Source organism: Rhinopithecus roxellana, chromosome 10 (genome assembly GCF_007565055.1).
Source record: "Rhinopithecus roxellana isolate Shanxi Qingling chromosome 10, ASM756505v1, whole genome shotgun sequence".
Classification (NCBI taxonomy): Eukaryota; Metazoa; Chordata; class Mammalia; order Primates; family Cercopithecidae; genus Rhinopithecus; species Rhinopithecus roxellana.
Genome location: NC_044558.1, coordinates 10,652,707 through 10,668,493, shown reverse-complemented (window position 1 = coordinate 10,668,493; position 15,787 = coordinate 10,652,707). Strand labels below are relative to the sequence as shown.

The following is a 15,787-nucleotide window of genomic DNA, read 5'->3' as shown; positions in this document are numbered from 1 at the left end:
TGTAGTAGCTACTTGTCATGGGATGACAGGCACATGGATCAGACTTAAAACCAGTCGTCATCCTGGGCACAAGGTTAGCCAAGCCCAAATAAGCCCAACGTAGCCACATCTGATCCATAGATCAATGAGAGGGAGAAATAAATATTTCTTGTTGGAAGCCACTGAGTGTGGGGTTGGGTTTTTAAATCGCCATTATTGCAGCAATAATGAAGATACCCTTAATATCTTTTTAAATATACTTTATTTTTTCAGAGTAGTTTTAGTTTCATAGAAAAATTGAGCAGAAAGTGAGAGAGCTCTCATGTGCACCCTCTGTTCCCATATGGACAGGTTCCCTCACTATCAATATTCTGCACCAGAGTGATCCATTTGTTAACAATCAATGAAGTTACTTAACACATCATTATCACTGAAGACCACAGTTCACATTAGGGTTCGCTCTTGGTGTTGTACATTCTATGAGTTTTGGCAAATGTATAATGATATGTATCCAATATACATTATATATAGTGCCATACAGCATAGTTTCACCGCCCTAAAAACTTCCTGTGTTTCACCTAATTATCTTTCCCTCTCTACAACCCCTGGCAACCATTGATCTTTTTACTGCCTCCATAGTTTTGCCTGTTCTAGATATTGTATGGTTTGGATACTTGAATACAGCCAGAGCTGAAAGAAGTCACTGTGATTGAAGAGGGAAAGGGGAATAAAATAATATTTGACAGATAAGCAGGGGCATTTTCATTTAATACCTTGTACACTATGGTAAAACATTCATTGTTATCTGATGTACCATGGAAAGCTATAGAAGAAGAGATCTAAGCAAATGAAAAAAAAATTTTTAAACCTCTCTTTTAGAACATAGATTTTGGAGGTATAAATGATAGGTATTACTGATGGATGTAAAGTCTGTGAGCCAGGGAGAAATAAACAAAATACACAGGTCTTGCACCTGCACCATAGATCTGCGTGGATGTGAATAACATTACTGAGATGACTGGTGACCAGGTATAAAGTGAGATTGATTGCATTGGGGAGCAGTTAGGAATGACAAATGACATTTGAAATGTTTAAGTTCGTTATGTTTGAGATATTTATGAGATAGTGCATTCATTTTCTATGGCTGCAGTAACAAATTATCTCATACTTTGTGGCTCAAAACAACATAAATTTATTCTTTTAACAGTTACAAGTTAATGCTTTAGGTGCATGTATAAAAATAATTTTCTAAAATATATGTGTTTAATAATAACATACTAATGAATATTTGATCTTATAATTAAATCAAGTATATAATATTTTATAGCCAAGAAAACTTTACAAATATATCTTCAGAAATGATACTCTAAGTGAGTGGGTTACGGAGGAGGTGGGAGGTGTTTGTTTCATCCTAAGCTTATCTGGAGAAAGAAAATTCAGTTTTAAAATGGCAGTTAAAAATACATAGGTTCTTTTTGAAAAAACAAACAAACAAACAAACAAAAAACATGGATTCTGGTCAGGTTTTACTCAACAACAGTTGCCAAGGAAAATAAACATATTTACGTTGAAATAACATGAAAGCTTACTTTTCCACACTTCCCAGAGAAATTATTCAGAAACACATACCAGAACTAAAGTATCAATATGTTAGAATACTCCTTATCTAATGAAGTGTTTTCTATAGTTATTCAGTGATTGATGGGATAGGCTTTGTCTGCTTGGGTTGCCCTGAAAGTAGAATTTGAGGTAAGGGCTTGGATGCAGATAATTCATTTCACTGGGGATCCCAGGAAACACGAGTGAGACAGCAGGGAGACTGTGTCAAAAAAGGACAAAGGCTAATTTAAGGATTTGTTGTGGAGTCTGCTTCCTGAAAATCTGGGAGATGGATTTCAGGAGGACTTCATGAGAAGCATTTGGAATGCCTCCCACAGTTCTTGACTAAGAGCAGAGGTGAGAGCATTTGTCTACTGGCCCTGGTCTCTGCTGGTTGAAGCTTTTGGGAAGTGCAGGCTTAACGCTTCCAGGAACAAACTTGATAGACATCTCAGTTACAAAGTATCTTCTTTTCCATCTCATTTTCCTTATCCTAGAATGAGGAGGTTTCAAAGGACATCTGACCACATGGTGTGCTGTATTCTGCAAGTGCAAATTCATCTGAAAGACAGTAATTGTTATTAGAAAGTTTTATAGCATTGTTCAAGAAGAAAGCATCTTTATTTCTTACCTGTTTAGAAATAAATTCCCCTAAATCTGTGCTACTATAACAGTTTCTTTGCTTAACAGCTTCCAAATATACTGTATTTTTATTCTTCTGATTTACATCACACTGCATGCATACCCATATGATCATTCTTAAGTGTTTCAGGTATGATGTTTTGCATATGATACACATTAAAACCTAACAGAGGTTAGGGCTTTCTCTTCTAGAATAAAGTGTCTATTTTACCACAAGAGCTGGAGGGACAGTGAAGACTTAGCTCAACCATACAGGTTTTTGTAAAGAAGTAAAGATGTGCTTACCAAATGTGTAGGTACTCAAAGTTTGTAAACTACTGTTGACTTACACTTAACACTTAATAGTTTGTATCACTATTGATTCATTCCCTTTTTTGGAGGAAATATTTACCAAGATAGCGTGTATAAAACAGGTTTTTGTTTTCTCAAAAAGTCTGTGAGTCATTTATTGGCTGAGGTAATCTGACTTGAAAATAATTAACTTGTCATTTTAATTTTTTAATTGGTAAAGTTATTAGACCTATGTTTTAATGTGTTCATAGACATAATTTTTACCTAGCAAAAGCACATGTTCAGATAAGCTTCAATTTCAAAACAGAAGACCTCATTTAGAGATTGTATTCTGCTACTTACTTGTTTGGTGTTATCAGTAAGAATTTACCTTTCCTGAGCCTTGGTTAAAACATTAATAACACCATAAGAACTTGGTTGAAATAAAACAAAACAAAACAAAATCCAGACACCCAAAGTTACCTGACCAAGTAGCTCTGATTATAAATTTTTTATTTAAAAATTTCACTGTGCTAAGCAATATATGAATAGATAGGTGGTAGCTAACTAGATAAACAGATGCCCAGACCAGCCTGTTGAAGGATGAGAGTCAAGAATAAGCTGATTAAGCTGCCAGTCAGCCAGCTGACAATCAAGAGCCAGTACAATACTAGACATATGAATAAGGCCTCCTAGAACATCCAGCTGGCCAACTCACCAGGTGAATTACAGGTGCAATTCAAAGAGGGAAGAGCTGAACCAGCCCAAACCAGTCACCGTGCACCAATCAGCTTGGCTGATCCACAGAATTGCAAGGAATAATAAATGGTTGTGACTTTAAAAATATGTTTTCTAAGAATATTTTTATGAACATATCTTTATCATCTCTAATAGTATATGTCTCTTTTTCTCTTCAAATAAACACATAATTTCTGTATCCTGTAATTCACACTAATGCATAAACTATGCCAACCTTCATAGCCATTAACTTTATTTTGCCTGAATCTATATTCAGCTAGATAGCCTACTTCACATTTATTTTCCAATAATTTAAGTGAACATCTTAGTGAGAAGACTGGTTAAGAAAAATCAGGCCAGTTTTGTCCATTTAGGTAGAAAAAACCCTCAAATTTTGCTCTTGAAATTCTGATGCTTTTTGTATTAGGCAGTACGAACAGTTACAAAACACCAAATAAGGGAAGAAGATTTCAAAAATAAGAACTATAACAGCAGTAGGGAAAACAAAAATTGGTTTAACTATTTAGGTTGGTGCAAAAGCAATCGTGGTTTTCGCCTTGAACATAATGGCCACAACTGCAATTACTTAATGACAAAAACCACAGTAACTAAATACATTTCTTACCGGTTTCATAATAATCATAGAGCTGAACAGATGCTGGCTTGATGTTGGATACGAGTGCATCTTGTTTGATGGAGAATGAGAATTGAATTTCTTTTTGAGTAACCTGAGAATAAATCAATATTGTTATGCATATTGAGATGTATTCCCTCACTTTCTCTCTATTTCAAATATTCAGAATTATTTTAGCAATACTGTTTCGATACTTATGCTCTTAGGAAAACTTTTTTAAACATAAAAAAACAAAGACAAAAGTAAAACCACATTATGCCTCAAGCATATACATCAACACACAAACCAAGTTATGACAGTAAACTCACATTCTCCAGATAGAAAAAGACATGGGTGGCTTTGATTTCTACTCGTTGTACTTTGCCATCTTCCTGAAGCTAAAAATAAGGAAGAAAAGTGTGCTGAAAATTCAGGGAACTAGGATTGCAAACATCTAGTGATCCGAAGATAAAATATTTGCTTTCAACTTGGAAGTTTTCCTGCATCTTTATAAATACTTGCCATGTTTCTATAAAGCTACAACAACAAATATTTATCTTTGAGATTTATTCATTCGACATTTTTGAGACATCTATCTGTATATATTAGTTTCTAATTTTAAATAAATAGAATAATAGAATGAATATAATAATAACTAAACACTAACTCATTTATTTGTTTTTTATTGATACACTGTTTTGACAATGTAAGAATATAAATTAATTTGAGAACCTCAATGTTTTACTTTAAGATACACATAAGATTCAAATTTTACTCCTTAAGAATAGAAAATGTATTCCTTTTTAAAATAAACTTGTGGCCAATGTATAGTATAGCAGAGGGTTCAACACATTGTATCTATTCTGAAGTTATTTCAATTAACAACATTTAAATCTTTACCTTCTTAACTGATGATCTATCTGGCACAAATCCTGAAAGCATCTTCACATCAATGATTGCCATGTTGGAAGAGTTGCGCTTTCCATAATAACTTTTTTTAAAAAAAGTACAAAATTTAAAATTCAGATAAACTTTGACCATTATTTAGGAAAACAAAAATATTTAGGAAAACAAAAAATAAAATGTATTTTCATGCAAAAAAAAGTTTATTTTATCATCCCCTTTATAGAGTTTATTGTTCTGAGACTGGAATAACTTAATAATAAACTGAAGTTAGTGGTGCTCCGAAATGACACAACATGCATCTTAATTCATTCCTAAGTGGACCCAGAGAATTGAACCGAGGTCTGATAACCTCGTTTTAGAATTTTATGTTTCAAAAGTAAGAGTTTGCAATGTATTGATTTACAAACTAGAAACTAAGAAAATGTACCTCTTGAGGAGGAATTTATAGAACTTTTTTCCCTTACAACTTCCTCCTGGTCCATATTTTTTCGAAGTCAGATTTATTTTTGCACCTACCATAATCTTATAAAATTTAGACAATTTAAACAAGATGAAATATATTTTCCAAGAGGATAAAGATAGGCCAGTCTTTCACATACAATAATTGGAATGTGGTTCACTTGGAGGCAGAGAAAGATACTAGGCTACCTGAATTAGAGGTAGAGGGATATGTTTACCAAAAAAAAAAAAAAAAGAGTTGTTACCTGGCTGAAACAACAAGGTCAAATTTTGCATCAAATAATCCTCTGCAGAAAGCATTGGCTGTATTCACAGAAAGGGAAAATCCAGATGACTTCTTAGAGAGCAGGATGTTATATCTCAAAGTTGACTTGGAGAAACATAGAATATGTTGTTGATCAACTAAAGGATTAATATTAAATTTATTACCTCCACATTAACATTTCAACTTAAAGTTAATTTTTACCTCTCTGCTTCTTTTTTTCTATACAATTATATACAATATACTAGTAACACTAATTCTATACAATATACTAGTAACACTACTAACTTTAGCTAACATTTATTGAACATATACTCTGTACTTACTTTTAAATGCTTTTTTATATAATAATTCTTTTAATGTTTCCAACAATCCTTTGAGGTAGATGCTAGTTTTAACCTCCATTTTATAGATGAGGGAAATGGGGGACAGAAAGATGAGTAACTTGTCCAAACTCATACAGCTACTGAGTAGCAGAGTTAGACTATATCTATGCTGTGTTTTGGATAATAATTAAAATGATCTGATTTCAGCCTTAAGCAACTGATAAAATTACTGTAATATCAGAACTTCAGGAATCAAGGTAAATACCAAGAATACAATGAATAAATTATAAGAGAAATTGTAGAATCTAAATCCAAGATAAAACGACTTGGTAAGAGGCTTGGTTAAAGACTTAACTTGACCTAATAATCCCACTTCAAGAAATATTTCCAGAAGATATACCTGTCCAAGTACAAAGTCGTATATACACATTATTAATTTCAAAGTCATATGTAATGGTCAAAGAGGGAAACTACTGCCAACTGTCCAGAAACATTTGACATATTGAGTATACTCTGGTATATTGGACTATACAGTGTGGCAATGCCAGCTAATAAAGGTAGAAGGTGTGATAGAATTAGAAAATCACCACTTTGTAGTTCTTAATGAAATGGTTGATCAGGTAAAGATCATCAATGCGTGTTAAGACTTTTAGGTAAAAATTGATGATGAACTCAACATCTTCACGATCCCAATGTAATATTTTGAATGTTAATTGTTGGTGCAAAGAAGAAAAAAGCAGCAACATTAGTGGGGAAGTATGGCTATCACCACCTTTAATCCAGTGATCAAACTTCACATCACTAATAATGATATGCCTCTGGATGTGATACAATATAAATATAGATCCAACTTTTAGTTACAGAAGGCACAGAATGAGACAACAAATTAAACGACAGCAGAAGAAAACAATCTGGTAAATTCAGAATTAGGGAAATTCTATACCACAACTGGCCTGATCTCTTCAACAAATTAATGTCACAAAAAATACAAAAAACTTGATAGATCTGTTAGGTTAAAAGAGACTTGAGAAGCATAACAAACAGCTGCAAAGTATGGTCTTTGATTGAATCCTGATTTGAAAAACAACCATAAAGTATATTTGGGGATAGAGGTTTGATAATTAAATTATATCACAATACAAACTATTGTTATTTATTTATTTATTTATTTATTTATTGAAATGGAGTCTCACTCTGTTGCCCAGGTTGGAGTGCACTGGCATGTTCTTGGCCCATTGCAACCTCTGTCTCCCGGGTTCAAGCAATTAATTCTCCTGCCTCAGCCTCCCGAGTAGCTGGGATTATGGGCACACACAACCACACTCAGCTAATTTTTGTATTTTTAGTAGAGATGGGGGTTTCACCATGCTGTCCAGGTTGGTCTTGAACTCCTGACCTCAAGTGATCCGCCCGCCTCGGCCTCCCAAAGTGCTGGGATTACAGGTGTGAGCCACTGCACCTGGCCAAGCTATTGTTAATGTGTGGTTGCTCTGATAATGGCACTGCAGTTACATAATTGCATGTCCTTATTTATTTTTTGGAGATCCATATATAACATATTTAGGAGTGGCATGATAACTCTAATTTACTTTAGAATTCAGCAAAACAATGTGAAGCAAAAATGACCAAATGTGAACAAACTATTAAATCTAGTTATTCGTTCGTTATACCGTTATACTATTCTCTCTAGTTTCACTTAGATTATAAGTTTTGATAAGTTGGGGGGTAAAAATGCCCAAAATTACCTGCACATAAACACAGCCATTGCCATTCACTTCCACCGTATACTTTCCCTTAGTTGTTGGCAATGGAATTTGTTGTAGCAACAAACGGTTCTTATCATTCACTTGGAAGGCTGTATTGAATCCTTGGTCAGAGAAAATCTGCACTGAATTCTGTCTATTCTTAGAGAAAGTGAGCCTCTGGAATAGCGTCAGAGCTTGGAGAGCCACAATGGTATCCTAAAAGAAGAATGGCAAATTGTATTAAAGCATACCATGGGATTTAGCAGTCAAATACAACTGTGATTTATTTAAAAATAATTTAAAATGCGATTACATCTTTTTCCATGCATTTTACTTTGTTTTGTGAACTATACTGTCTTGGGTGCTGTATAATTTAAACAAATAAATGCGGTTTGTGGCAACATTTCTGTTCAAATCTTTAACACAAACAAAACATTGTTTAATAGAATAAAAATGTAAGAAAATGCCAAGAAAAAATTTTTTTAAATGCCTATCAAATCAGGTTTTGTTTTACCAAACATCAAAGCATACAACGAGGCCAAAATGTCAATGAAAAAAAACAAAAGACTAAAAAGATGACAAAATATATATGACTTTATATTTCAATAACAGTAGCATTTCAAATCATTGGGACAATTAATTATTACATCAATGACATTGAGACAACTGGCTGGCCATTTAAAGTTAGGTCTCTACTGTAACTCTATCAAAATACATCCTATAAAATTATATCCCATAAAATTATATCCTATAAAATCAAAATATATCCTATAAAATGAATCAGTAATAGAAATACGATGAATTAATTCATATTACAGAAAAGTCTGATAATATATTCATATATTTTTTGTGTTGAGTACTACTCTTAGTTTTAAAGTGAGAATCTTCAGTAGAATAATTATATTAAGTGAAAATGAAAAGAAAAGAATGTGTATTTTAAAGCATGATAAAAATTGGAAGAAAAACAGAAAGTTGACAAGGATGTTACATGCATTAGTAAGGTTAATATCTTTACTATATTCAGAAGTCTTACACATAATCAAGGAAAATATTAATATCCCTATTAGGAAATGTACAAATGATATGACCAGGAAATTTATAATACATGAAATAAAAGAGAACTTTAAAAAAATGAAAGCATATTCTATCTAAGTAGAAACCAGGGAGATTTTACAGAATGAATTACTAATTTTATTGTATCAGATCAAGAGAAATGATTTTGAAATTATATAATGAAAGGTACACACTGCTGATGATAATGCAAATTGAGAACACCTTTTCTGATAAAATCATAGCTAATTTTATATAGAACATTTAGGAGGTTAGTACTTAAGTTTTTATTTTAAAAATTAAAGTAAAGCATATTTGAATAAGTATTTAGAGATTATTACTAGATAAAATGCTACATCTGTAAAAAACCTGAAAGACATCAAATTGAAAAATGATAGCAAGTTCAATAGTGACAACAATTACATTTAATTGCATAAATGTAATGTATAAATTTAAAGACCAATACCACCAATGCAAAGCAAGTGCTCAATTTTCTTGTACATAGAAATTTTACAAAGATATAGAGTTACCTTTGTGGAGAAGAAACCTCCACGGGAATTTTGCTGCTTTGCCACCCAATGTACAATCTGAGATGCATAGGACAGTTCTTCTGAAGTCAGCCATGGCTTGAAAAGAAGAGCCAGTAGCCCATAACAGGTCATCTCTATATCTGCGGAGGAAGCCTGAGGGTAGTAGAAAGATGATGATCCTTCCATAGAAAACCTCTCTTCCAGTTCCCAGTACACGGAGCCACCTGACCAAAAAGTGAAAGGAATTCAACAGTGTCTGTGTCAAAGCATGGCATATAACTGTGTGTGGTCAAATGGGTGGTATTTGAGGGAGTGCAAACCTTACAACTGGTAATAAAGAAACATGAGGAGATGATAATTATCCCACTGCCAATCATTCTACTTATCCAGCATGTTACTCCAGGAAGGGTCAAAAACACTTACCTACTCTTTTTGCTTTTTTGTTCAGCTCATTGAAGAAGAATTCCCTTTTGTCTTCATAGCCTACTAAACTGTAAGTGTAGGCTAGGAGAGCCTGCTCATAAGTAGTCATAGCTCTTTCCCTAGATACAGTCTCTAAGCACTGGAGACCCTTTTGAATAGCCATATACTGCAAAGAATAAAAAAGAAAAAATCAAATGTGCACACAAAAACACATACAAAAACACAGATGTAGATATGATCATTGCTGGAAAAAAATTAGGAATGAATCTTGTTTGTGCTGAAATGTTCAAAGGTCAAATACAACATATTCATTTTAATTTCTACATAGTTCCATCTGCACAGTGTAATTTGACGATTCAGAAGGATATTGATTCAGTATTATTCAGCATATGTGGTAGCTACAAACATATAGTTCTACTTCCTATTACTATATTGTTGGCATAAAATGTTCTAAGTTCATAAGAAGCAAGTTAGTGGTATCACCAGTGGGCTACATACCGAGACTGGGTGGCCAGCTTCAAGCAGAGCACTAATAACATATGCAGTTAGAGAGATTTCATTATCTTCTTTTCCCTGAATGAAACATAGGGGTAACATGTCAGTCTCATGGAATTCAGAGGAAGGGTATTTCTAAATCTAATATATTTGAAAACTCAGTATGGTTGGTTTTTTTTTCCTATATTTTTGGGAGGTGAAGTTTTTCATGTCCTCAAAAGATACTGTTTATAAAAAGTAGGAAATAGAGAACAAAAACCTGAAAATTTTATATAAATAGGAACATCACTTGTCAAAATAACTTATGGGCCTCAGAAGGCATTTAGAATCAAAGGAGGGAGAGAATGTTCTGCAAAGTTCTAATTTAATTCTCACCCTCATATTTACCCTAGAAATAATATAAAAAGTATCATGAAAAGAATGCATGCTATGATATTACCATGATTAAAAGAGTATAGTATAAAACAGAAATATTTTATAGTAGTATAATCAGTAGATCAATCAATAGAGCAGAAAGAAATCATATCAAGTACAGAAAACAATGTAACAAAGCCTCAAAAATCAGTAGAAACAGTATTAATTAACAAGAGGTGTCATGATAAGTGGTGAACTATTTGGAATATAGAAGTAAATTATATATAAATTACACAACATACTGAATAAATTCTAGTAGGTCAATAATATTAGTTATAAAGAAAAGCAAACTAGCTCCAAAAGATTAAAAGGCAGTTACAAAGAAGAAAAATTAAACTAAAAATAATCATATGAAAAATATTTGACTTTTGAACCAATTGACCTATAAACAAAAATAGACATTAAGCACCATCTTTTTCCTTTCATATTTTCAAAGATTTTTGTTTTCCTACCTATATTACTCAGAGTTAGCAGTAGTGCTATGAGTTAGATACTCTATATGTAAAAAGAATCAAAATTGGCACAATTTTACTAAAAATCAATCTGGTAATGTTTTATCAGAACCTTAAAAAATTACACTTTTAGATAGCTATCCTAATTCAATAATGAACTAGGGGCCTATTTACATATAAGAATGTTAACAAAACATTATTTTGAGTTTATTAAGCATTACTGAAACCTCAAGAAAGATTTTGGTTTATTCATATGACGATGTATAGAGAGCTATTAATTTTATGTTTTTAAGTTATTCTAATGACATGGCAGAGTTATTATAAATAATGTTAGGTTTCAAAAAGGGAAGACTAAAAACTCATGCAGGATAATCTCAATTATGTTTATAAAGTATAAGTAAAAAGGCTGAAGGAAAATATTGCCAAAACATTAATGGTGATTATTTCTGAGTTGTTGACATATGAATAATATTTTGGTCAATATCTTATATGACATTTCCAAGCTACTTTCAATAAATAAATACTACTATGAAAATTATGAAGAAAACATAAGTTTTAAAACACTTAGAAATAAAAGGCATATTCATTATGAACACTTATCTCAGTGATATTAGCAAGTAAGAGCAAAACAAATTGAATTCTAATAATACAACAATATTGATAAAGAATTTCTTAAATGATAGAGCACTAAGCTATTAAGAATTATCCAGGTTCTATTACTTCTTTGTTCACACTTTTACTAATAATCCTGCCCCTGCACCCTGCCCCCAGTCACCACAATTACTGTTAGAATCTTCTAGAGTTTTTAACCTGACTGAAGGAAAGAAAATGTTCCATTTGCTATAAAGAAACATTTTATTGGTTTTCAAGATAATTAGTTTATGCTAGTAGAAATTCCAGTTCAACAATTTTTACCAATTTCTTCAGTGTACCTGGGGTTCACTAAACAATTATAATGAAAGAATAGAAAAGTGTAAGGTAGAATATCATCAGTACCTTCAAAGCATTGTTGAAGACTTTGCCAAAATTTAGGAAGCAGCCATCTGGTTTCTGAATATTTAAGAGCCAAATAAGCGTTTGGGATTGAACTTTGTCATCGATATAAATGTAACGTTTAGCCTGTGCAAATGACTTGTAAACAAATGCAGTGAGCCTGAAAAAAAGATATATAGTGCATATTATAACAACCATTGAGAGGCTGGTGAATTCTCATTAAAATATGTGACTTGCTTCTGGCCAGGCATGGTGGCTCACGCTTGTAATCCCAGCACTTTGGGAGGCCGAGGCGGGTGGATCACAAGGTCAGGAATTCGAGACCAGGTTGGCCAATATGGTGAAACCCCCTCTCCACTAAAAGTATGAAAATTAGCCGGGTGTGGTCGTGGGCACCTGTAATCCCAGCTACTTGGGAGGCTGAGGCAGAGAGTCGCTTGAACCTGGGAGGCAGAGGTTGCAGTGAGCCGAGATCACACCACTGCATTCCAGCCTGGGCAACAGAGCGAGACTCCATCTCAAAAAAAAAAAAGAAAGAAAGAAAGAAAAAAAGTGTAACTTGCTTCAATTATATTTTTTAGTTTCACATCCTGAAAATTTCTTTCTCAACTTCTAGCCAAACGTGTCCACCCACCCATCCCTTTGGCTTAAGGGATGATTTAAGTTATTCTAATGACATGGCAAAGTTATTACAAATAATGTTACGTTTCAAGAAAGGAAGACTAACCTCTCATACAGGATAATCTCAATTATGTTTATAAAGCATAGGAGAAAAAGACTGAAGGAAAATGTTGCCAAAACATTAATGGAGATTATTTATGAGTTGTTCAGATAAGAATAATACTTTTATTAATTTGCATATTACTGATTTGCTTAATTTGCATATTACTGATTTGGTAATAATTTATATGTTTCTGGTTAATAACTTAAATCAAGTCTCCATCCATTTGACTTAAATCCTTTCTCTTCCTTCTTCTCTGAATTCATCATTCATGCCCTCAATGAAGAGTCACCTTCTCCATAACATCTTCCCAGATTCTTTTATCTCTACCCAAAGCAAAACTAGAATTCCTGCCTTGTCCCCTCTTAACCCCTAAGAGCTTATTGGGAAATTATAGGATGTTGTAAGTAGAAAAATATCTTAAGAGGCCAAGAGGAGGCATGTGTGCCTTATTATCATTTCATGATAACCTGAGGTCTACAGGGTTTAAATGACTCATCCAAAACGAGCTGTAGTTTATACTTAGTTAACTTCTCCCTTGTAGACTGGCATTCCTAACAGGTAAACACGGTTGGATTTATCCATGTGTGTAATATGCATTGCATTTAGTCCAAATGAGTCATCACATAATTGCTGGAAAAGTTGCCATGCCTATACACTTCCATAGGATCATGTGCATATTTTTATTACAGCTTTTATCACGTTGTGTTTTAATGTTTTTTCTTTTTTTTTCTTACTTGCCTTTCCCCACTATACTCCACACTTCTCAGAGTCAAGGGTCATGTACTATCAAGAGGCAAAATAATGTAGTGAGTGAAGGTTCACGTTCTGGAACAGACATTCAAGTTCTGCCACAATATTGGCAATGTGAACTTGCACAAATTATTTAACCTCTCGGTGGGTTGTGGGCAGAAGTGTGTTGCCTCCTCATTCAAATTCAAATATTGAACCCCTACACCTCAGTACCAGAGAATTTGACTTGTTTTTAAAGATAGGGTCTTCAAAAAGGTAAGTTACAAGACATCATTTGAGTAGACTCTATTCCAATATGACAATATGACTGGTGTCCTCACAAGAAGAGGAAATTTGGACACAGATATGCACCGAGATAAGACCATGAGAAGACAGGGAGAAGACAGTCATGTCCAAGCCCAGAAGACAGGCTCAAAAAAATGTCAACATTATTAACACCTGAGTCATGGACTTCTAGCTTCCGGGATCATAAGAAGACAAATTTCTGTTGTCTATGCCATCTAGTCTGTGGTACTTTTTCATGGTACCTAGCAAACTAATATATTGTGTTTCTGTTTCTTTATATGTAAAATGGGTGTCATGATGCTATCTGCCTCACTGGGTAATTATGGAGATTTACTACCCTCAATTAGAAAAGAAACAATAATGATTATTATAGCGAGCATCTGTCTTTTTGTACCTCAAGGATGTATTACTGTTCCCAGGACATAGCAGCTAGGGGTGAATATGTATTTGTAAATAAAAGTTAATAATATAGGGAATAAATTTTAAAATTTAACTTGCATCTCATTAATCACCCTGTCTTTTAGGCTTACAGTAATAATGCAATCTTTGCTTAAATTATTTTGGTTTTAGTGCTTATTTCCCCATTTGTCGCAACCAGGATTCTGCTCCAATATAGGTTTTTAAAGTCTCATTAAGAGGATTCATAGTTACACAGCACAACTTCTGAGTGGCACTATCAGTTATCATAAACAATCTTGAGACTATCTTTAGGTTAGGCTGGGATATTATTGTTTCAATGGAATCATTTGCTTCTATAATAAATGTAGTTTCATACCTTTTATCCTGCTCTATTGAGTTACTTTGTCTAATAATTTGCTTATGTGTCATGTATAATTTCTTTGTCAGTAAAAGATAGAAATACCATAAAGTCTTTAACCCAAGAGCCCAGGAATCCTATTAAAAGAATGTGTATATGTGTGTGGAAGTTTGTATATTTATAGTTTGTGGGGGAAGATCCATAGCTTTTATAAAATTCTCAAAAATCACTTGAAAAAAAAATAAGTAGATTAGAAGTAATTAGAAACATCTAGTTAAACTGATGTAAATAACAAAACTTCAAACCATGTGTGTCCATGTTGATCTTTATGTCCAAAGGTACTATACGATCCATCGAAGTGTTTATAAGACAGCTGTCTCTGATAACCTAAAACAAGAAGAGATATTATTTTTCAAATTACAATGGATGATCCAGAAGAAAAGTTGGATAAGTTGAATATTTGTGTTAGTTATAAGTGGATGTATACATACAGACAAATACATTCACGTACTTAACAAGCAAAACAGCTGGGATTCAGGGATTTAACTGAGAGTAGCAAAATAAGGCTTCCAAATGCTTTACCTGTGGTCAGGTATCCAACAGCCTTGGATTTGATCTCTTCGGTCAGTTGTTGAGTCTGACTCAGATAGTCCAAGATGTAAATATTGGGAGTGAATAGGGCCATATTCTGCTCTCCACAACCAAAAGGCAGGTGAAGAAGATTCTGTAGGTTCTGCATGGCAGAACCAAGAATGTCTCCTGAAAAATCAATCAAGTCAATATGAAGGACTTTATAAAAATTGATAAGATAAAGAATATTAGTTTGTATTCCACATCTCTATGTCATAGATACTGGAAATAATTATTTTAACTATTATCTGGATCTTATTTTCTCTTCTATTTGTTGGACCCACACTATAGAATTAGCAAGACAACTCAGGGCCTTGTTTTCAGAACCATGGTGGAGATACATTATCCAAAGCAGCACAGCCAAGAGCAGAAGAACCCAAAAGTTTGTGGGAATCGAAATTTCTGGAGAGCTCCCAGGGTGAAGTAGAAAACTCCAGGTCAATCATCATTTCAAAAACAATAGGATTTGGGCCCAAAATAAACCTTTGTAAAATGCTTGCCATTTATCAGATGCTGTTCTGAACACTCTGCTCATACTAATTCATTCAATGGTTATAATAATAACACACATGGGTATTATTTTTTCATTTATAATGAAATTGAGGCACAGAGAGGCTGAAAATTTTCCCAGCATCATCTGGAAAAGACACAGTGGAGTCAGGAATTCAGCACACAAAATAGTGCTTCAGAGTGCCTGGACTTGGACACTTCCTTACACACTTTCTACCAATATCTAATAGTTGTG

General features: G+C 33.5%; 1 protein-coding gene across 3 annotated transcripts in view; it reads right to left on the bottom strand.

The window, feature by feature from the left end:
- Positions 1-230: 230 nt before the first annotated feature.
- LOC104672833 (ovostatin-like) overlaps positions 231-15,787 on the bottom strand; it is a 133,334-nt gene continuing 117,777 nt past the window's right edge. For 2 of the 3 annotated variants that reach the window (XM_030938899.1, XM_030938898.1), the window contains exons 24-35: positions 14,995-15,171; positions 14,718-14,799; positions 11,900-12,056; positions 10,041-10,115; positions 9,543-9,708; positions 9,120-9,343; positions 7,540-7,755; positions 5,452-5,576; positions 4,742-4,832; positions 4,171-4,239; positions 3,854-3,956; positions 231-2,139 (exon numbers count right to left, since the gene is read on the bottom strand). In XM_030938899.1, coding sequence (XP_030794759.1) covers positions 2,072-2,139; positions 3,854-3,956; positions 4,171-4,239; positions 4,742-4,832; positions 5,452-5,576; positions 7,540-7,755; positions 9,120-9,343; positions 9,543-9,708; positions 10,041-10,115; positions 11,900-12,056; positions 14,718-14,799; positions 14,995-15,171 — 1,553 coding nt within the window. In that variant the 3' untranslated portion in view covers positions 231-2,071. Of the gene's footprint in view, positions 2,140-3,853; positions 3,957-4,170; positions 4,240-4,741; positions 4,833-5,451; positions 5,609-7,539; positions 7,756-9,119; positions 9,344-9,542; positions 9,709-10,040; positions 10,116-11,899; positions 12,057-14,717; positions 14,800-14,994; positions 15,172-15,787 lie in introns of those variants that run through there. The other variant, XR_004059572.1, reaches the window with a different exon arrangement.